At 39.6% G+C, this 22,159-nt stretch overlaps 1 protein-coding gene across 12 annotated transcripts in view; it reads left to right on the top strand.

Moving 5' to 3' along the window:
• Window positions 1-22,159, top strand: part of LOC113026380 (pleckstrin homology domain-containing family A member 7-like) — a 155,818-nt gene that overhangs the window by 114,129 nt on the left and 19,530 nt on the right. For 9 of the 12 annotated variants that reach the window (XM_026175105.1, XM_026175106.1, XM_026175108.1 and 6 more), the window contains 6 exons: window positions 1,229-1,333; window positions 2,760-2,832; window positions 7,351-7,451; window positions 18,150-18,331; window positions 19,580-20,116; window positions 21,280-21,835. In XM_026175105.1, coding sequence (XP_026030890.1) covers window positions 1,229-1,333; window positions 2,760-2,832; window positions 7,351-7,451; window positions 18,150-18,331; window positions 19,580-20,116; window positions 21,280-21,835 — 1,554 coding nt within the window. Of the gene's footprint in view, window positions 1-1,228; window positions 1,334-2,759; window positions 2,833-7,350; window positions 7,452-9,765; window positions 11,495-18,149; window positions 18,332-19,579; window positions 20,117-21,279; window positions 21,836-22,159 lie in introns of those variants that run through there. The other 3 variants (XM_026175109.1, XM_026175117.1, XM_026175116.1) reach the window with 2 other exon arrangements.

Below are 22,159 nucleotides of genomic sequence, written 5' to 3'. Positions count from 1 at the left end.
AAACGGTGCCTTCAATGAGTTTTATATTATAAGGCAAAGACCCTACAATAATACAGAGAAAATCATCTATAGCTAACTATACAAGTCAAAGTTTTTTTGAAGAAAGCACCATCTCATGGTGACACTGTGCATTTGGGTGAAAGGGGCGTGTTTATAGTGAAAAGTAGATACGTCCCAAGGGAAAGAGGGGGGACACTTAGCGGCTGACATTCAACTGAGGGCTGGCTATCAGTGGCTACCAGATCTCTGACTGAAAGCAGCAATTTTGAGTCCTTTGATGGGAGACTGATGGCGGTCCATAACCATTGTGTCTCTAGGTTTGAGGTCAGCATGCACTATTCCCAGAGAGCTTAGGTGGAACAGTGCGTTTGCTAGTTGATGTAAAATTGGCCTCATTTCTCTTATGTAGAGAAGCTGGTTATTTTCCGATCCTTAATGTAGTCAGACAGGCTCTAATCAAGCTGTTCAGAATTTAAGTAGATACGCTTCCCTGTTGTTTATTCCATCATATAATCGAGTCAAAAAATACTTTTGTCTTATTAATGAGAAATAATACATATTCCAAAGAGAAAAAAACACAGGTCTTTCACAAATTCAGAAATTGGAGTGTTTTAAGGTTTAACTGCATACAACATCTGCCAAAAAAAAAAAGCCAACTAAACCCTTTTATGTACGTGTCATATTGAAATAAATTATTTAAGTACAGTCAAAGATCAAAGTAAAAAAAAAAAGTTTGCTCTGTCATCTTGGAGGCTTTCTGAGATTAATAGGAAGCAAGTTTTTCTGCTGCTGAAAACAGATGTTGTTATGTTGCAAACATTGATTAATATTAATAATAATTCAGTATCCAGAATAACAACCCTCAGGTCAGTGGCTCAGAGTTTAATGGCCAGTGAACATTTTTATTGGCTTATGAAAAAAGCTTTTATTCTTATATTTTTTTAAATGTTAATTTAATTAACACAATATTGTATTTTTTTTTTCACATTTACTCTGAAAAAATATTACAAAAGCCTTGACATTAATGTGGTCATGGCCCCCTTTAGACTCACCCCTGTTTGCTGCAGTTATCGCTTCCTGTAAAATAGGCTGTCAGCCTTCAGCAAGTGGTTTTACACAGAGAAAAATCTGCAGTAAGGCTCCAGAAGTTGTATTAAAATATACAGATGAACTGTTAACTTAACGCATGTCACATAAAATCTCTCTATATTCTTTCTGTCTTTTACAGGGCTCCCGGTCCAGTGGCAAGGTGCACAGCTTTGGGAAGAGAGAGCAGTCCATCAAGAGGAATCCCAACGTCCCTGTGGTGGTCCGCGGATGGCTGTACAAACAGGTTGGGACACTCGAACGGAAACACCAATTGTAACTTGCATACAGTCACATCAAGACTAATGTTGATAAAGTTTGAACTGGGTTTGCTTGATTTGCTTTTTTTACGCCTGAATAGGACAACTTTGTGATAGTTTAAGATTTAAAAATGAAAATAAATGTGAAAAGTGTACATAATAGTGTAAAAATGTGTTTAGCACATTAGATAATACTTTTGTTCACTTATTTGGCAATTATTATTTTAAAGTAACCATATACGTTTTATATAAAATGTCTTTCTTTTTTCTTTGAAATCTAAATTCAGCTATAGATATATAGCTTTTAACTTCTACGTCTATAAATATATGAAACATATAGCTTTAAACAGCCTGCAGACATTTAATGAAATACTGTCATGCTGAAAAAAGTTGCAATTAGCCTGATAATAGTAGTTATGGAGCAAATAATTGTCGTATACTTTTAAAGTATTTATGAGACTACTGGTACTGTGCTTTCTTTTAGTCAGCAATCCCTTAATCCAGCATGATTCTCTAACATTTCCTTCAGTAACCCAGTTTGATATTTTTCTTGATTTATTTCCTTTGCTTTGGCAATACTGAACACCTGGTGTTAATCACAGACAGCCTGTTACTAGAGACTACTTGTTTATTTGAAGTTATACTTAAAATATCTGTTGTTGGCATCATCCCACTGGGAGATTCTTGGCCTCCGTACAAGACAAACAGTGAGTGATGTTACTATGAAGCAATATTTTAATGACCACACAAAGAGGCATGCCCACACAGTCACACAGACAGTAGCACACTCGCAACTGTGCACACGATCTATTTACTGCAATTACATTATATTTTAATTAGAAAGAAACCCTTTAAAATGCTCTGGGGTGCATGAATGCACACAATTTGAATCCTATTTTGGTGCACATAAATATAAGCACATTGCTATAAATAATTATACACACTGATGCACAGATGTCCACTATCATGGCCAGACTGACATAATGCAGTTTATGCCTTTCATCCACTCACATGCTTGTATTATATGGTCGTAGCATCATACATCTTCAGCCACTGCTGTATCTGCTCAGCTCTTCAAATGGACCTATTTTCAGCCAAAGGACATAAAAGACAAAATGGGCAGTAAAGCACTCATGGCAGACTCAGTGAGCCAGCGAATGAGGACAAATGATCACTCCCTTCCCCCTCTGTCTTTTCTCTTTTCCTTTGCATGTACCCACCTTACTACTGTCCCTCACTTCCCCTTTCTGCATCCTTATTTCTCAGGCTCTTCCTTCCTTTCTCATTACCTCCTCTCTCTTCTTATTTAAGAGCTCTCTAGTCTTGCTTGTTATCTTCTCCAGTTAGTGGTACTTTTCGTCTTATTATTTATGCATTCTTCACTTAAACTCTTTACCTCTCTTTCTTTTTCAGGACAGCTCTGGGATGCGTCTTTGGAAGAGGAAATGGTTTGTCTTGGCTGATTTCTGTCTGTTTTACTACAAAGGTAAGTCTTTGTGGAATGTTAAGTGAAAGTAGTGTGGGATCTGAATGCCCTGTTGTGCCAATAATATTTGATTTGCCAAGAGAGCTCTATAAACTACAGGTTCGTCTTGCTAGTCAATTTCTTTTTGTTTTATATTTGTTTTTTTAATTATTATTCACATTAATATTAGGGGTGCAACGATACACAAAATTCACGGTTCGGTTCGATACTTTGGTGTCACGGTTTGATATTTTTTCGATACAAAAAAATGTTCATGCATTTTTAATTTGTCATTTATTAAAATTATAAATATATATTTTAACTCAAAAGTACAGTTTTTAAATTTAACCCTAACCCTTGTGCGTGTTTTTTATTTTGACAGCGAATGCGCACCTGCGGACCACTTATGTGCAGCCCTGGTTATATAGTTCGTCATATTGCAGCCACAGAAATTCTTTTGTCCATGAAACCATAAAGCTGCACTTTCTTTTTGCCTTATAGTCTGATTTGTCATAACTTCTCCGTTTTGTGGTAAGCTTTTCTTTGGCTGTCACTTCTTCACCCTGACCTGTCTTATTTGGCTCAGCAGAACTGAAATGCTTTTACACACGCACTCACATAAGCTCAGCGATTCTCTGCGCGATCAACCTCTCACATGTTTAAGCTGCGGGAGATTTCACTTGTCATGTTTGCATAGTAAGCTAACGATTAATAAGACGATGTCAGAGGAATTGGTGCACAAATTATCATCACTCACAGATCAGTGCTGTCGCTCTCTATACACAGTTCGCACGATTGCAAAGTGAAAGCAAAAAAACAAGCGCAAATTCAAATGCGACTTCAATATGTCACATATTGACAGTGGCTCACCGATGCCAATGACATAATTACCCAGCTACATTTCTAAAAGAATGCAAAAGCATTGACATATATTTTTCCTACAATAGCCCGACGGGCAGGGGAGAGAAAGATTTTGGTAGCCCGACTGAAAAAAATCGCTAGCTCCGGGACGTCGGGCTAGCGATATTGCAAGCCCTGTATCTGATTGAGGAATCACTCATCTTTGGAAAAGAGAGTTTATTACAGAGAAATGGCTCTTTCCAAAATAAAAGCTATACTATCCGCTTCTTCTGGGCTATATTCTCAGCAGCATATTAAACATATAAGGAGAATCATGTGCTAACAGCTGTCTAAATGACTCGGCTAAAGTTAGTAGCATGCTTGTTGTTTTTGTCTTTGCACTAGGATGATGTCGGTGTAAATGTGCAGTCATATTCGTTGTGTTCCCACTAGTGCTTTCAGGTTAATCTCATTGAAATGACCTTAACGCCACAACACGGCAAATCTCCGTTAACGAGCTACCGCCGATCGCTCCGTGCATGGGGCTAGACGGCCAACACGTTAACGAGCTAACTGCGCTAGCACACTAGTTCACACCAATGTAATTGAGCATTGCATGGCACATCCAACATACTGTTTTACTTTAGTCCATGACTCGCTTACCTTCAGGGTCATACGTCACATGAAAACCAAAATAATTCCAAACGCCAGATCTGAATGAGGGTGGGGGAGGTGCCCTGCGCTCTTCCTTCTGACTATGCTGTCTGTGTTGAGCACTCAGTGGATCTGCGCTCGACAGTGCAGCCTAGGCGGAGTAGTCGAACACAGATTCACTGAGTGCTCAACACAGACAGCATCGTCAGAAGGAAAATTGATAAAATAAATTACAAATGTTGTATTGTTCGATACATATGCGTACCGAACCGAAAGCACTGTATCGAACGGTTCAATATCGATACGAATATCGTTGCACCCCTAATTAATATGTGTTTTGCATAATAATGCCAGAACTGACATTTATGAAGAAAGGAGAAGAGCAAGCCAAAAAATTCCATCCTATCCCAACCCGATGTACTTTGACACTGGGACACAGCCAGCCCAAGCAGGGTGTAAGAAGAAGCAGTTTAAATGAAAAGTTTTAATCTGTTAATCCTCAAAAGTTCCTTTTAAGACAAAATAATTGAAACATCATTAAAGGAAATCACACATCATAACTGGCATGCCTCTGCAGCCTTCATGAAGTAGCTTATCTTTGATTCAGTAGCTCGCAGTGTCTCATCCAAACTTTGTAGAACTTGATGCAGACGAGAAAATGGCCATTGCATTAGGCTGTATTATACTCTGCATGTTTCTCTATGGTATTGTTTGAAAAATTAAATGCATAAAATGATACACTTCTGGTGAGGAGAGTTTATTATGAGAGGATGGAAAGATCCACAATCAATGCAAAAGGTTAAAGGACAAAGATCAAAGTAGACTATGACAGTTTTCGGTAAACTGCAGCTGTCAAAGCAGCCAGAATTTCACTTTAGGTGAGCAGTAATCTCTATATCTGTTATGTGGTTCCAACCATTGAACATGTACACACTGCTTACACCGATGCTCTACATCACACACACCATCACAATTGGTCTACCATTCCCTGCTTGTCGCTATCTATCTCTCCACACCATTTTTATCTCCATGGTTATAGCCAAACATTTGGGACACGCTCCTCTGCCTGCTCACCTCGACAGGAGGGTGAAATCAATTCTGTTGTTTTTGTTTTTTCCCTTTTTTCTGTCTTCTCGCTCAGTTCAAAGGTTTCTCCTCCCAACATGAGCACACTTGATCTCTCTCTTCAACACGACTTATCTCCTCCCTTTCCTACCCAAACAGTCAAATACGGCTTTGCTATCTTTGTTTTTTATTAGGACTTTTCTTGTTTTGATGATAAATGTCAGAGCTTTTACAGTAAGTTTTTTTTAATACCAACATTATATTTGCATGAAAATACTGACTCCTTAAAACAACATTACGCAATTAAATGCATATATAAAAATGAATTAGCAGTTGCTGAAAATGATTCTCACATCTTTTCTTTGTCATTTTCTTTCTGGGTTTTGATCCGATGGTTATGGGAAAACAAGAATTTGAAAATGCCAAACTGAGTTCTAGAAATTCAGATTATAATTAGAATAAAATAAAATATTAAAACTTCTCAGTATTTTTAACCCTTACCCATCTATGGAAGCCGACTTTACTTTAATAGACTTGTTGCTGCTTACATGAAAAGAAAAGAAAATAGTGGTATTTGTGGGAACAACCTATGAACAACTCTTACTAGACTGAAATGCACAATTTTATTCAGACCCATCTGAGAGTGCAGAAAATCCAGAATCAGTAAGTCTTATGTTTGCACCTGCATGGCCTTTGTCCTTCTTTAATATTGGAGTAAGCTGATGGCACTTGGGATGAAAGACTGGCTGCAGCAAACTGAATCTAGTGATTGCACATCAGTCTCTGGAGGGCTTTGCTGTCACTAAAAATGTGCTCTCCAATAAAGTTCTCAGATTAGAGATGATTATTTAGTTGGTATTGTGCTTTTGCGTTTCCAGCAGTTTTATTGTGTGAGCTGCGTTTGCATTTTGTAAGTAGTCCTTCATGGGAGCAATCTACACACGCATGGTGCTGAGAGCTTCGAAATTTATGCACACTCACACACAAGATAATATTTGTACGCGCTGTTTTCACAAATGACTGTGACTGTGTGCAGGGATCATTGATGAACGAGGCCCCTTTGTTTCTTCCTCTTTTTTCCCCTCATATGTCTTCTGTGGTCTGTTTTCAGTCAAGTCAGTTTTATTTTTAAAGCCCAATATCGCAACTCAAATTTGACTCAAGGGGCTGTACACTGTATGTCATACCCCGCAAAGTGTGTGAGACAGACGTGGCAGAGCAGATAAAAAAGACCCCACTATCTTGCCCACCATTTAGGGAATGTCCCCTTCAAAGGTCCTTGAATTATTTTTAACCAATTACTCCTTTAGCTACAGCGCCGTCTTATCACCTCTCAGCCAAACCGCCCACATACGCAGGTGCTGCATGCACACGCACACATTTTCATGCTATTGCTAAATTTTACGATGTGGTAATCGTCGCACATGGAGACACTGTCCTTACCATACACATTCTAGCATGCTATTACAATATTCAGTGGAAAACAAATATGTGATGAATTTTTGTTTATAAAACACTGCGAAGTGTTTTTGGAGACTTTTTTTTTCTTTGAAGGGTAAAAGTTGAAGACCGTATTGCATCAGTGATGGTTCTTACAAAGGACAGATCTGTGTGTGTGTGTGCATGTGCATGTGCTGACTGTGATCTCAACGTGTAAACTGGACGGGGCAGAGGCTGAGGACAGGCGGCCGGCTGCCAGCTGGAGCAGAGGAGCTTTAACTCTGTGACACTGGCATGCCAGAGTGGTCATTTACTGTTTGGCATACACTGTGGTATGAGTGACGTCATACGAGTTCGTGTTTGTCAGTGTTGTGATACTGGTGGCTGGCAGTGAGGAAATTAGTGGGCTGATGAGTGATATTTATTCTGTCGCTCCTTCCTGTCCTCTATATCTCTTGCCTGTCTTTTTTCCCCCTCCACCTTACCCCGCTGACCTCCCCTCTCTCGTTCTTCTCTCTCTCTTTCTCGCTCTATCTCCAGACAGCAGAGAGGAGTCAGTCCTGGGCAGTATTCCTCTGCCCAGCTATGTCATTTCACCAGTGGGACTCGAGGATCACATCAACCGCAAGTATGCCTTTAAGGTACGCCTCTTTTTGTTATACAGAGTTTTTATCCGATTTTGATTGATGTTTATCTTTTTTCTGTCTTATAGTCTGTCTTGCACTTTTTCTTGGTTCTTGGTTAAAAACAAAACTTGGAATGATTCCCTCTGAGTGTTTCTCATATACTGATGTCCTGTTAGCCAATTAAACCACCAGAACCATCTGAACATTAAAATTTAAGGTGTGTCGGGAAGATAAATTTATTAGACTGTAATATTTTTTCAGCTCTGCCGTGACAGTGTTAAACATGGCCACAAATTGAAAGAGGCATCATGTATAAGGTATTCCAGCTTTAGAAGACATAGATAATGGGTTTTATTCCCACAGGAGCCACTTGAGATAAAACAACCCCTGCTATTTAAAGCACTTTCCAAGAAGTGGTCTATATCATCACCGAGAGCAGTTTGAAATAACAACACAAAAACTGCTTTACTGCAGAAGGCCTGTGTAACACCTGCTGTATGAAAACATACAACATAACTTTATAAACATATTTATTCATATGTTTGTGATCTATGTGTGCAGACACTGTTTTTTTGTCTGATTGTAAACTTCATAGCAGTAACACGTCTTTGGGTTGAAAACAGAAAGTCAGAGTTTAAATTTGTGTACAGTTAAAATGTTTATTAGATTTTAAATCATGACCTTCTCAAATTGAAATGAAATGAAAATGAAATACAATTCTGTCTCTTTCACAGACTGTTATCTTCCTACAGTAATAACCTGCTAGTGAAGCCACCACTCAGCTTCATTGTGCAGCACTTGCCAGCTGTTGTAGTAATGTCTATTACCACTGATTGTCTGTCTTTATTGAGACAGACAAGCATGTCTGGAATGGCATGAAGCTTTTCTGTTCCCCAAGGCACAAGTTTCTGAGTTAAACCCAACATGTGTAAAATTAAGAGGCTGGATTACTGTACAGCACGCACTGTCCTATACTGCAGGAGGGATTTCCGCACATTTGCAAGAAGATACAGTATATGCACAGGGTTTTTATTTGCTTTTTGTGAACATGGTTAATTGAACTTTTGATTTATTCTGGGAAGGAACATGTTTTCTTGTCTGTTAAAGACACATTCCTGTGACCAGAGATTAGATCCATAAATTGTTCTTTAGCGAGATATATTTTTAGTCTTTATGCATTGAAATATAGTCATTGAGGTGGCTAATGGTCCATTTTATAATTTGTAAACTGGACTGAAGTTAAGCACCTTCTAGTTGAATTGACAGCTGGATTGAATCCTACTGAATGTAATTTACCCCCCCCCCCCCCCCCCCCCCCCCAAAAAAAAAAATTAATTAATAAATAATAAATAAAATTAAATAAATCATGCATGATTTAAATTTGGCAGATTTCGTCTTTCCTCTTTGAGTAAATCTGCATCTCTTCCGGTTTGGCTGCAGTATGAAGATGCTCTGAAGGTTTTTTTGTTTTATTTTGGCTTTTTTTACACGATGATCTTGAACTTGTGTGGAGATCAAACATAATTTTCTCTGTCAAATGAATGAAACAGATGCAGCTCAAATGAAGGACCATTGCAGTTGAAAAGAGTTGGAGACCAAACAGGAGGTTTTCTCTGGAAAGCACCACAGTGTCCAAGCCCAGAGGCTGTGTATAAGCGCAGACGTTTTGCTTTCTCGCACATTCAAGAGGTTGCGCACCATGAATTTATCCCCTAGGGTCAGACTGTCAGTGCCGAGCTCTGCAAAGACCGAGGGAGGATGTTTGCTGCTGAAATGATGCCACACACTGTTGTGCGCTGTTTCACAGCAGTGCCTAAAACCATGTGAGTTTTTTGGCTTTTTCAACACAGTCTTTGCTGACCACCTGCATCGTTTGCTAGATTTGGCTCCCTGCACCTGTGCCCTCTTTCTCCAAATAAAGTTGAAGTTAAATTTCATTCTGACAAAGTAGAGGAGCTTACATTGCAGATTTTCAAGCTCAGATGTTCAGAGCAGGACATCCCAGGAACAATCTAAAAATGGCATTTCTGGAAGCAACGTTAGGCGCACATGGAGATGAACTCGGAAACAAGACTGCAAAGTTTGAATCAACATTTTTGTTTTATTTTTTATTTTTTATTTAACGAATAGATTCATAAAACGTATGATTGCATTGCACATGCTAAAGCTCTGACAGACTAGATGAATAAAGATGTTTACGATACTTTATCCCAAAAGTTTACTGTACTGGAATTTACTATAGCACTGCAGCTTAAAAACATTAAAAACAACATAGCCTGATAAAAATAAATACAATATCACAAAACAAAATAGACCCAAAATGTAAAAGGTTACACAAAAAGAAATCAATAAAAACAGAAAATGGAAACAAGAGAAGAGTTCAGTAGATCCAAACCTAAATATAATACACTGAGGGAAGATTTTCTGCATTTGTCCTTGTGATAGAAGAGCCCAAACAGATGTAAGACAAAGTGCTCCACTGCCCGTCCAGTAGGCAGTGGGCAGAACAAGTCACCTGTTATTTATCCGAAGGCATTCACTGTATGCATTCAGTCGTTTTGGAGGAATCCAAACATACCCTGTCTCACCTTAACCAACAGGTGGTGTAGTGGGGGGATAAACCCAGTAAAACCACATTTTACTGTAACTTTTTCTCCATCTTTACAATATTTTCTTGACAAACTGAATCAGTGCATAAGTTAGATGTTAAAAATACATATCAGGAGCCATTTAGTCATTTTGTTTCTCTGCAATTTAAATTTTTTAGACATGCCATAAGGTGTGAAAAAACAGTTTCTCAGGGACACTTGCTAATTGTAATGCACCGTTGCTCATTCTGACGTTATTATCAGAATTTAGGATTCTGTAGAACATATAATTTGCTTCCCCGTGACAGTTATTTCAGCAAACCTAGATTTTAGATGCCAAAGTGAATATTTTTAATAAAACAGGCTCTTGTGTCTGTCTGTTGACATCAGTGATACCGTAACCATTTCACACTTTGCCTCTCAAACAGTGAAAGGTACAGAGTAATAATTATATAGTTAAATAATAATCAATAATAATATATTTAAAACCAAGAAGTCAGTAGTGAGCAAAAACAAAAAGCATATAAAGTACATTGCAGGGTTCTTAATCACCAGAAACGATTAAGATAGGTAGCTAATATGGATTTACATGAAAATGTGTTAAGTTTGTGGTTCGATGCTTTCTCGGGATTATTTTCTGGTTGCCTTGAAATAAAATATTACTTGATACTACTTACTTACAACCTACTGTCTAAAATGAACAAAAATATTGGCTTATATGTCGTCCTTTTAAACACCAAATATCTGTCCTGATATTGGTCTTAAAACTCCCTTATCAGTTTGGCTCACAGATGAAATATTTTTACCGTGATCTGGAAACCCTAAAGGAAGCCGTGAAGTTCTCCTGCTTTTTTATTTATTCATGATGTTTTCAGCAACCTTAAATCTGCTTTTAATATTCTAGTGATGATTTCCAATAGTTCCTTGATGCAGTGATGTGGAAGTGCACCCCAGGTACAGTGTGACGTCACTCTGGCGTATATACAGTTATTCACCCTTTTGAAAACATTGAACTATGCACATAACTTGTTCTGGATGCTGATGAGGTTAAACCGAAGCACTGATACTCAACCTGGTAATAAGTTGGTCTTTAGCACCACTGTTAGTATGTGCGGTCATATGCAGAGTGCCCCACTTCATTAAACACTGCATGCATCACAACATCAAAACAACAACTTTAAAGCAAAAAGAAGACCGCTACCTTCCTGTGCTAGATAATGGTGGGTATTTGATTTGGACTACAGTTTTTGAACTACTACGGTGCTGACTACTAAATCAACGTATACCCATTGGGACTGCACAAATTGTGCCTTCGGGTTCCCACGACAAGTTCCCACCCTACTTTACCCTCCTTCCCCTATTCACTGAATGCTCTTCCCTCTCTTGTTCCCATTGGCTGGCTGCCTGACTGGGACTTCCCTCCCGCCCTGAGAGTGTCGCACCATCCAGTGACAGTCCTCCCATAAATAGGTACTCTATGCTCTCATGTTCTCTCACTTTGCCAGATGTAAGCCTTATATATCCATGTTGTCTGCCTTTGGTGTGGCCTTTTGATTCAGACTGGACAGAATATACAGCAACCTTGTATATTCTTTTGATTTCTGATGCATGTCTTGGTAGTAACATCTTCTTTTGGCTGAAGTTGTTGTTGTCTTTTTCATTTTTTTTCCATCAGTGTTCTCTTATTTAAATTCCCCTCTGTTGTTTTTCCTGTTTCACTTTCGCCTACTTCTTATCGCAGTGTGAATCTTTGTATTTGCCTTATCTGGTTTTGAGCTTATCATTCATCTTTGCGCCCTTCTTGCTTTCTGCCCCATCTGTTACATCGACTGTACCAGCATGCAATCTTTTTTGATAGCAAGGAGAAAAGCTTTATTTGGAAGTCATGTCACCTCAAGTTGCTGTTCCAGTGAGAAAGCGCGGAAAAAGTCATTTTAAAAAGCTGCAAGAAATCTCTTGCTTTAGATGCAGTTTATGTAACCCCTCAGTCACCTAAACGTTACATTTTTTTCTCTCTTCTCTTTAAAACAGCTGCTGTTTAGGGAATCTTTAAAGTAAAGAATAATGTAATAATTTGGCATGCTGCTTGCAGAAACAGTGACATTTCTGAGCCACCACAAGTTCTTGTTTTTTCATTTGGATTTTTTTTTTTTGTGTAGATTCAATTTCTGCTGTAGCAAGTTTTGCAGAATGTGCCTTATCAGGAGCTTTGTGGTGCTCTGGCTGATGCTGAGGCTTATCTTTATGAGCACAATGACTCTCTAAATAGTGCCAGAGAGAGACAAAGAGAGGGTGCATGTGTGCGTGCTTTTGGGGTTTGTTTGTTTTTGTTTTTTTGTGAGGGCTGTCCACAGGAATGGGGCAGGCACTATTGTAAGCTTATGTTAGTGCAAGTGGTAAGTGATATTTTCAAGCTGAAGGAGAGAGAAAACAGGAAGGGATAGGAAATGTTTCAAACTGGAAACTATAATAAAGAGAGGAAAGGAATGGATAAGATATGGAGAGGAAGGAAGTGATAGCAGCTATTGGTGGCTGTGAATTGGAAGCAGAAACAAGTAGTGAGAAAATGGTGCTTTATTTATTTAATTTTTAAAAAAATTAATAAAGCACAATTGAACAACATAGTGAAGGAAACAAATTGCCAGAAACACCCTAAACTGAAACCAACTCTCACACAGACACAAACAACAGAGAGGAAAAAGAGGCTGAGCTGTGTATGAACTCGGTGTGTAGGCGTATCGGTCATGCTCTCAGTGCTGAATGACCCACTCAGCATTCCCGTTAAAGCCAGAGACTCCCAGTGTTAATTTAGACTGCTGGGGATGTGTGTTGCATTGTGTCATTATTTGTCATCAGTACTGATGTATCAATAAATGAGGAAAAATTTGAGGCTGGCGATTTGAGACGGGAGTTCTCTCTCCTTTTAAATGTGTACGGTCAGGTAGAAGTTGTGCGCAGAGGATCCACAAAATTAAACCTTTTTAGTTTCTATCATTTATGTTAGAGTCTGAATTTGCTTTCTCCAACATAGTGCCATACAAATGTGTGCCTAAACCTCTGGTCTGCATCTGTGCTCTCTGCATTCCTGCACGTGGCTAAACATCTGACTAGTAGCACAGCCCCCTCTCTCTCATCAAGCAGCCTGTCCCATTGTAGCTGTAAGAGGCCATCTGTCAGAGTGCTGACGGTGAGTGAACAGGCGTGTTTTGACAGCTGCTTCCTGAGGATGCTGTGTTGCTCTCATCAAGATATTTAGCATGTTCTTTGGACATATCTAGAGTTCACATTTATGATGAGTAGTTGTTAAGTAGTTTCCCTGACTGTTTCCTGGCCCCTGAAATGCCTTAACACATCTCCAGTCCTGACAGTGAAAGGCCAGCTGAGCCCTTCACAGTTTACATCTGTGGTTTTCTTCTGGGTAACATCATGGCAAACCTACATATTTTTTTAACCAAACACCGCAGCAAACAAGTGCAAAGGCATCTTTAAAACAAGCAAACCTAATTTGAAATGTTATAAAAAGCTTGATAAAAGCAAAAACATTGCTTGATTAAAATTTGTCTGGGCCACTTCCAGGACTCCTGCTAAGTTTGGATCACTTTGTTAAAGTGTTGTTTAAACCACTTGCAGATACACATTTTCAGTTTCACTTTGGACATGAACCTTATGCAGAGAGAAAACATTGACTTCTGTGTTAAAGGGACTTTTACTTTTATGCCAAGAATATCAAATGTAGTCGGACCTGAGGCCCTGCTAAGGTAAGATCCAGAGGCCAGGGTAGAAATGTGAACAGAAGCATGCTCTTTTTTTTTTTCTCCCACCTTCCACCACTTCTTTGTTGAGTCGTGTGTAGTTACTGTAATGCCCTGAGGAATATGAAGGTTCATCAAACCAAGTGTCCCGTCATACTGAAAAGGCAAAATCCTTTTGGCTGAACCAATACACTATATAGTTACTCTCCATAGTTGGCACCATGAGCCTCTCCACCCCTTTTGTTGAATAGAGGAAATCTAGCAGCCATTTCGGATTCATGAGTTCAAGTGGTCACAGCCACACTTCCAAGGAGCAATCTAAAAATAGTTGGAGCACTAGAAGCTGTGAAGAGACACACAATGACCTTAAAAGAAAAATATTTTCAATCTGGTGTGCTTTTTATTTTTTAATGAGTAGAGACATGAAAAATTTTGATGGCACATTTTAAATGAATGATGTGACCTGTGGTGAAAGGGTGGCAGGATTCTTTTTGTAGTCTGCATCTTTTAATTGTTTCTTTACATATAGATCAGCTGTACTGAATGCAAATGCTTGGATATAGCACATTTATATTGTTTTATACAGTTTACTGTTTTACACTATGGTCTGAGATGTTTGTACTAGTTACAAGGAGATTACTAAAGATGAGCTAGGGTTTCTTTATTGGTAAATCTGATTATTTTTCCATTCGTTGATATACTATTTGATCTCAGAAATGTCAGTGACATACAAAAACATTACCATTCAAAGAGTAATGGATAATATTATTTTTTATTTTAGCTTTTTGAGACTTTTGAGTCTTGTTATGATAGGACACGATAGCTGTCCTAGATGATCCAGTCTGGGGAAATCATAGTATTTTTTGGACCATAAGGCGCACCATATTATAAGGTGCACTGCTGATGAACGGGTCTGTTTTCATACATAAGGCGCACCAGATTATAAGGCGCATTAAGCGAAACAAAACAGTCAGATAAGTCAAACGTTACTCAACTCATTCTTCTTGCTTCCTCCACTTCCGTACCATTGATTCATTAATGTTGAATTCTCTTGCAGCTGCTCTATTCCAATGTTGTTGCAGTACTTTAATTAATAACCTCGTATCGTGGATGGATTATCTCAGTTGTTCTCCTGACTGAAGTTTGGTCCATTTACAGCATCCTGCCATGCGATTGCATTTGTCCCTAACCATCGGGAACCCTCACGTTAACTTTTATTGAGTGGATAAAAGTTAGCGTTCATCCTCCAGCTTCAGTTTATGTTATGCTAACATAGCTGTTCGCTAGTGATCACGTATCACATCATTATGTACCAGCTAGCCCAACTTCAATAACCCTACAAACATCACTGCTGTTTAGTTTCCCGTCTTCATTTATGTTGGAAGTGACAGCAGAGCTGTACGTTTTAATCTTTTAAGAAATCTCTCAGTCAGAACCCCTAATTTCCCTCGGGATGAATAAAGTATTCTGATTCTGATTCTGATTCTATATCATGTTTAGGTGGAAACTAGTGCGCTAACTTCCTGCTAACTTCTAACTCGGTTAAATTTAATAAATCCTGTTTTCATGGATACCTGGATGTTAAACTTAATTGTTACACCTGGTAAAGCAGCAACACTGATCATTTTATTAAAGATGAAAGAATTTAGACAGTTTTTAACTCTCAGTGACGCCGCAGTGTTCGTTTGACTTAGGGACCTGAAACAGAATTTGAAACCGGATTACTCCGCGAGGCTCCTGACTACGGTAGCCTTACTGCTCCGACAATCCATCAAGCAGTGCGGCTTCATAGCTTGCCAAAGTCATACTAAAGCATTTTTGACAGACTTTTGAGTGCCGTGTACAACATAAAATCCGTTCGAGGTCAGTAAGCACAACCAGAATTCATACATAAGGTGCACCGAATTATAACGTGCACGGTCGATTTTTAAAGGATTAATTAAAGGATTTTAAGTGCGCCTTATAGTGCGGAAAATAGTACTTTTTTTTTTGGTCCTTGTCACAATGAGAAAAAGTCACCCACAAAATCATCTATCACATGTTTTACTTAATTGATCATCCCATATGTCAAAGGATAATATGTATTAGCTCAGCAACCATAATCTGTAACCTTCATGATGAAGGCATTATCAGCCTCTCACCTCCATACAGTCCAAATAAGGTTTCCTCAATGCGTAGCCCATCCATACCCCTCCCTTGTTTCCATTTGCCTAAAGCTCATGAAAGTGTTTGCTTAGCTGCCAGGTTATTGATTCCTGTGTGCATCAGGTGTGGAATGCGGTTACCTCCCCGATCTTCAAATATGTAGCAGCATCAGGGTCAAGCCCACACTTTAGCATAGTGACTAGAATTATATTCCAAGTTATTTTTGTCGTGCTTCGCTGCAGCCGCCGAAATGAGCTTGTTTAAGCTGGATTGCAGAGGGGAGGTGAGTTCACATGTTGTGCGTCTGTTTGTGTGCGTCTGTTTGCCAGGGTTTATTTAGAGTTTATATTAACAGGGATATAACAGCAGGACTGACAGTCTGTTTTATTCATGAGCGTGTTAAGTGTGTACATTAAACAGCCAGCGTGGGAGCGATGCTTTGTGTGTTCCCGACTGTCACGCTGTAATACAAGAATGCAAGGATTACATTCATTTTATCACATTATAAACAGAGTAAGAAAATCTCTGAGAAATTCTGTGGATCCCACAGCAACACACCGTACACACTGCTCTATCTGCCTTCATTATTCAGACAGTGGATTGGGACAGGGAGGACTGGCTAATTACTTTAAATTAAAATGCATCTGTTGTTGAGTGGGTGCTCTCATTTGTCTTCCAGTCCCAACTACTGAAACACTGCAGGAAGGAAAGGGAAAAGTAGGACATTTATAGAGCTGTGCTCAATGGAGTGCAGCTCACTTAAAAGGAGCTCTAATAACCCCACATTTACACAGAGATCTTTATTGAGCATACTAAACACTTAGACTTCTTTAATTAAAAACTGCCTTACTGATACACTGTTCATTGAATTTAAGGCCGGTCTGCTTCTTTGATGCTATATTATCCCATTGCTGACGATTGCTGGCAAATTACAGTATCAGTGACATAATGTTTAGTTATTTAGCAAAAATATCCTGTGAGTGTGTATTATAGATGAATTATCAAACAGTACTTGGCTTAAGCATTTCTAGTCTTTCCTTGGGTTTCATAGTTCAGCAAAACTTTGGGATTTGGCAGGAGAGGCAGAGATGCTAACTTCCATTCTGATGGTATTCTCAGTAGACCTCAGTGCAGTGCAGCCAAGAACATGTTGATTTTTGAGTAAAGAAAAAAAAATCATTTTTACTTTGACTAAAAAAAAAAAATCCTCCCTTTTATGCACTTACTGTGGTAGTGCTGGTATTACTGCTGTCTCCTCCTACACAAACAGATAGACCTGCTGAACATAACTATTCTGCATGTGTTTTCTAGGGCGCAGTAAAGGGGAAATGTAGGCGATATCTGCAGACAAATTATTTAGAGATGCATTAAATGATTTTAGGGCTATTTGGGGAAGTGGAGCAAGCTGAGATATCACCAAGTTTGGAGTTACTATAGTGTAGGTTGAGGCACGGAGCAGCACTCATGCTTACAGCTGTGCGTTTAGCTGCTTTTTTTTTTTTAACGAGTCCAATTATTCATTCACCTTTGGTTCTATTTCTGTCCTGTGTAATTTTTGAGAGAAATATCAAACTCTCTAGCTGTTAAATGCTCACCTACATTTGAACAGCTGCAGACTTCACTGTTTGGTCTTTAGACTGAAGCTACATTAATCTAATCTAATAATTAAGTGAATGTGAACTAATATCCTTTTAAATTTTAAAGGTATATAAAGATATATTCATTTTAAATTTGTCAGTGCTAAATATAATAACTCAGTAGACAACTGCTTTTTCTTTGCAGAACACTGTGATTTATGGACCTGTCTTGTCAAGCACCTTATAAAAGCTGTTGTATTTTTACTGTTGTGGAAAAGGAAGTAGGAAGAAAAAAAAGGTTCAAATGGGGACAGGTTCATGAAGAAAATTTGGGGTTAGGGATCTTTGCCCTGACACTAACTTTTTGTTTTTTTTGTGTTCCATCATAGCACAGTATCTTTCCTCTCATTGCTTGAAGGTTGTGCCTTTGTGGGTTGTAACTGGCTGGCGTTATTGTCTCTGTATTTCTGCTGTGTGATTTCCTTCATTCGCTCTTTCTGTACTGGTCAGTGCTTATGTTGCCCTTGATGTTGTTTCTCTTGTTGGACAGCATGATATCCCCCTGTCTCTCGGACTTGAAACCCATCTGGCGCTCTGTCTCTCAAGTAATGTCTGTGCCCCTCTGACCCAGCCTCCTTTCTCTTCCTACAGGCTAGCCACACTGGTATGCGCTCGTACATTTACAAGCAGACCTCTGTGATTGGCTCGCAGGCGGAGCACACTGGGATGCGAACCTATTACTTCAGTGCCGACACCCAAGAAGACATGAACACCTGGCTTAGGGCCATGAACCAGGCCACGCTGATGCAGAACCACAGCGATGCAATGATCAGGTCATTATTAACATTATTCATCTCATTTTTTTTCTTTTCCCAGATGAATACAGTCCTATAGTTTAAATAGGAATGTTGTCATTCGCAATTTGAGACATGCTGTTTTTGCACTGTGTTGTCTTTTATCATACTTAAAGATTCACAGAATAATTTAAAAAATGTCCTGCTCCACTCCTGCTTCTCCAAAATATGATGAATTTGTTTGTAATATTAGTATCATTCAAAAAATACATTCTGATTGCTGATGTGGGTGCTTTTTTTTTTTTTTTTTTAACAAACAGCAGCTTCCTTCATGAATTATTAATATGTTTACGAGGGGCAGAGATCAAATAAGTCCATCATTCACAAGCAACCTCAGATACCCGCTGCTGGCACCTCTTTATTTTCATTATCTTGTATTTTACTTTGGGGGCAGTCCCACAAGACTACACTAGTTGTTTGTGAATAACAGAAGGGAAACGTAGCTGAAGACAGCTTCCAGATGGGAATTTCTTTAACCTCTTTTTCACCCATTTCCAGTGTTTTTAGAAGCTAAACTAAAAGTACTGTGACTGCATGCTTAAAGTACTTTTTAAAGGCTTTCATCTGCAGTATGCAAAAAAATTATTTTCATTGCAAATGGATGGAATGCACAGCTAGCAACACTATATTTAGCACAGTCCACAGTAATGAGGAGAAACAACTCACTGTAGTGCTACTGTAATTCATTCTGATATGTTTAGATGTGAGCCATTGACGGGGACAGTATCACCTGGGCTTGTCTGAACACCTCTTTAAAACTAAACTAACTATGACTTGGTGTGCCGGAGACTGGCCTATTTCTTCTGGCTGAGTGCTTTGTTTACATGGGATTTCATTAATGTGGTTGAAATAGAGATATGGTTACCAGGCTTTGAGTGTCATCTGTTTGCTTTGTGACTTCTTTGGTCTTTGCCTGCTCATAAAGCTAAGGATTCTGAGGAAAAGTTTCCCTTTCATGTGGTAGTCACCATCTAGTACAAATTGAGTTCACTACAACAGAAAAGAAGATTAAAATGCTAGAACTCTGGCTTATAACGTGTACGGGGTATCCGTGAAATGAAACGAAACAGACTTGGTTGTTATTGAGGAGGAGCCACTGCAGTCCTTCGAAAAGCCTGAGGAACAAAACTGCTATCCGAATTACAGATATTGTTAATTACATTGTTAAGGGTATAAGAGTGTAAAATGACAGCATTCATTGATTTTTGCCATCTCCACTCTCCACAGACCAGCTGATAAGTTGTCGCAGCAGGCTGTCCCACAGACAAACCATGTAAGCCACCACAAGACCAAGACTTTCGATTCTGAGACAACAAGACAGATGATTCATGAGGTTCTCCTGGAGCCCATACACCGTGACGCAGAGGAGCGTTGCAGCTTTCACAAAGACTCTCCTGCCACCATCATGTTGGATCCCCCCATAGGAAGCACTGGCCTAGAAATGGACACGCACACTTCCCTCCCATCTAATCCCGCACCCTCTGCCGTACCACAGCCAGATCACATTTCGGCTTCAGCGCCTGTGTCCAGGGTGCCGTCCCGTGCTCCGTCACGAGCCGCTTCGACTTTGCCCTCCAGCATTTGCACAAGAAATGGCCTGGTCTCCACACCCAGCCCCATACTGGAACCCAACGGCATCGCAGCAGGGACGTATCAAAGGGCCCCAGAGCCACCTGCTAATAACACACAAAAGCACGCTCAGAGGAGAAGTACCCTTGAGCAGGTGGAGCAGTGGGTCAAAGTACAGAAGGCTGAGTACAAAGGGTAGGTCATTGCAATATACAAAAATGTTTTTTTTTCTTTCCAAACAAAGTTACAAAGTGCTTCACAGAACAAGATGGGAAACAAACAACAAATAAAAAATTTAAGAACAGATAAAAGTGAAACTTTATAAGGTATCAGAATGCTGGCAGCACAAGGAGATGAAAGTGAGAGATAAAGCCAATTTAAAAAACAAACAAAAAAAAAACAGGTGAATTAGCAACAGATATGAAAAATTAAAGTACATTAAAAATTATCACTAGGAGAAGATGATAAAACAGCTATGAAGGTGAAAGTGGAGGCACAGAAAAAGCCTGCTTATGAAGAATATGTCTTTAAGAGGGATTTAAAAGACGATAGTGAGCTCCCCTTGAAACCGTCTCCTCAGATTGTTCCAAAGAGTGGGTGTCCTGATCGAAAAAGTCTGATTACCCTTGGTGCTCAGCCAAGGTTGTGTGATGGGCAGCAGAGCTTTAGGTAAGGGCTTAAGGCTATGACCAGGAGCGTATGGTGTCGGAAGATCTGAAATGTACTTTGGTGTGAGCCCAGAGCGAACCGTAAAAATCAACACTAAATTCTCATAATTAAAACCTTAATTCTAAAATTAATGGGTAACCAATGAAGAGAAACTAAAACTGGAGTGACATGTTCTCTTTTTTTGGTTTAGTAAGAAGTCTGGCTGCATTTTGGAACAGCTATAAGTTGGTGTAGTCTTTGTAGCTTAAACATGTAGAATAAATTGCAATAATCTAACAAAGAGGAGATAGAACCATGTATGACCATCTTTACAATTGTTTTAGATGAAATCGAGCTGATCTTACGTCTCCTAATCTGCATAAAATAAGACTGGACAACTAAAACAACAAGCTTGTTTGACCTGAAGTGGTTGTTAAAAGTCACCCCAAGGTTTTTACAGTATTGGCCAAACTTTACAGATATACAGCTCAGGTGTAAGGAGGCAGTGTGCCAGTAACATTTACTTCTGTATGTATAGTTGTCTGGCATCTGCATAGGAGATAAAACTCACACTGTGCCTTCAAATGACGAACCTCAGGAGTAACGAATAAAGTATAAGTTTATATCAAATTAAGTGCTAATGATGTGTCAATGTTGCCTTTTTGCCCTTAGAAGTAGCCTAATGTTTTCTTGCTGTTTCTACTTAACAGTGCCCCATCCAGAGAGAACACCCTCCCTCGTCGCACACCACCAACGCAACACAAGTACACCTCCATCGACGCCTACCAAACCCTGCCAAAAACTCCTCGCCAAAGTCCCCCACCTGGCCGACTCGGCGAGTACAAGTATGCCCAGGACCGCCTGAGTCACTTTCGCCTGACCCCAGATCAGGGGGGCCCGGCGTCCAACACTGTCTGGCAACTGTATGAGTGGCAGCAGCGCCACCAGTACCGTCACGGCAGCCCTACCGCACCGCTTTACACCCCGGCCCCAGAGTATCCATTTGGCCCCCGCCCACCATCTACTGTGCCTCCCTCCTCTTCAGCACCTAGGTCAGAGGGCTCTCCTCGCTGTGTCTCAGTACCACCATCATCAGCAGACATACCTCCACCAGGCCCTCCTCCTGGTATCAGCCGAACCCTGTCCCCCGCACGGAGGCCACACACGCCGGCTGAGCGGGTGACAGTCAAGCCTGTGAGTGATATATCCGTGTTGAACATCCCCTTCACTGTTTCCCCTCGCAGGACCAAATCACAGCTGTTTAAGGTAAGATAACCCAGCTGCCATACTGTTTGTTATAGTGCTTCAATGTTGTTATAGTTTTTAGGTTTCAGCTTTCATGTTTACAGTGCAGATTGTCCAGATTGTCATGCCTTATTCCAAAAATGAATTAAATTATTTTCTACATACAATACCCTAAAGTTTGCTTGATATTCTTGTAAAAAAAAATTTGCCATGACACTCAAACATAAGCTCAGGTGCATTTTGTTTCGACTGATCATCAGTCAGATGTTTCTACAACTTGACTGGAGTCCACCTGTGATAAATTCAGTTGATTGGACATGATTAGGAAAACAATATAAGGTGCAA

The sequence above is a fragment of the Astatotilapia calliptera genome, chromosome 7 (assembly GCF_900246225.1).
Source record: "Astatotilapia calliptera chromosome 7, fAstCal1.2, whole genome shotgun sequence".
Classification (NCBI taxonomy): Eukaryota; Metazoa; Chordata; class Actinopteri; order Cichliformes; family Cichlidae; genus Astatotilapia; species Astatotilapia calliptera.
This window is presented reverse-complemented; position numbering and strand designations above follow the sequence as displayed.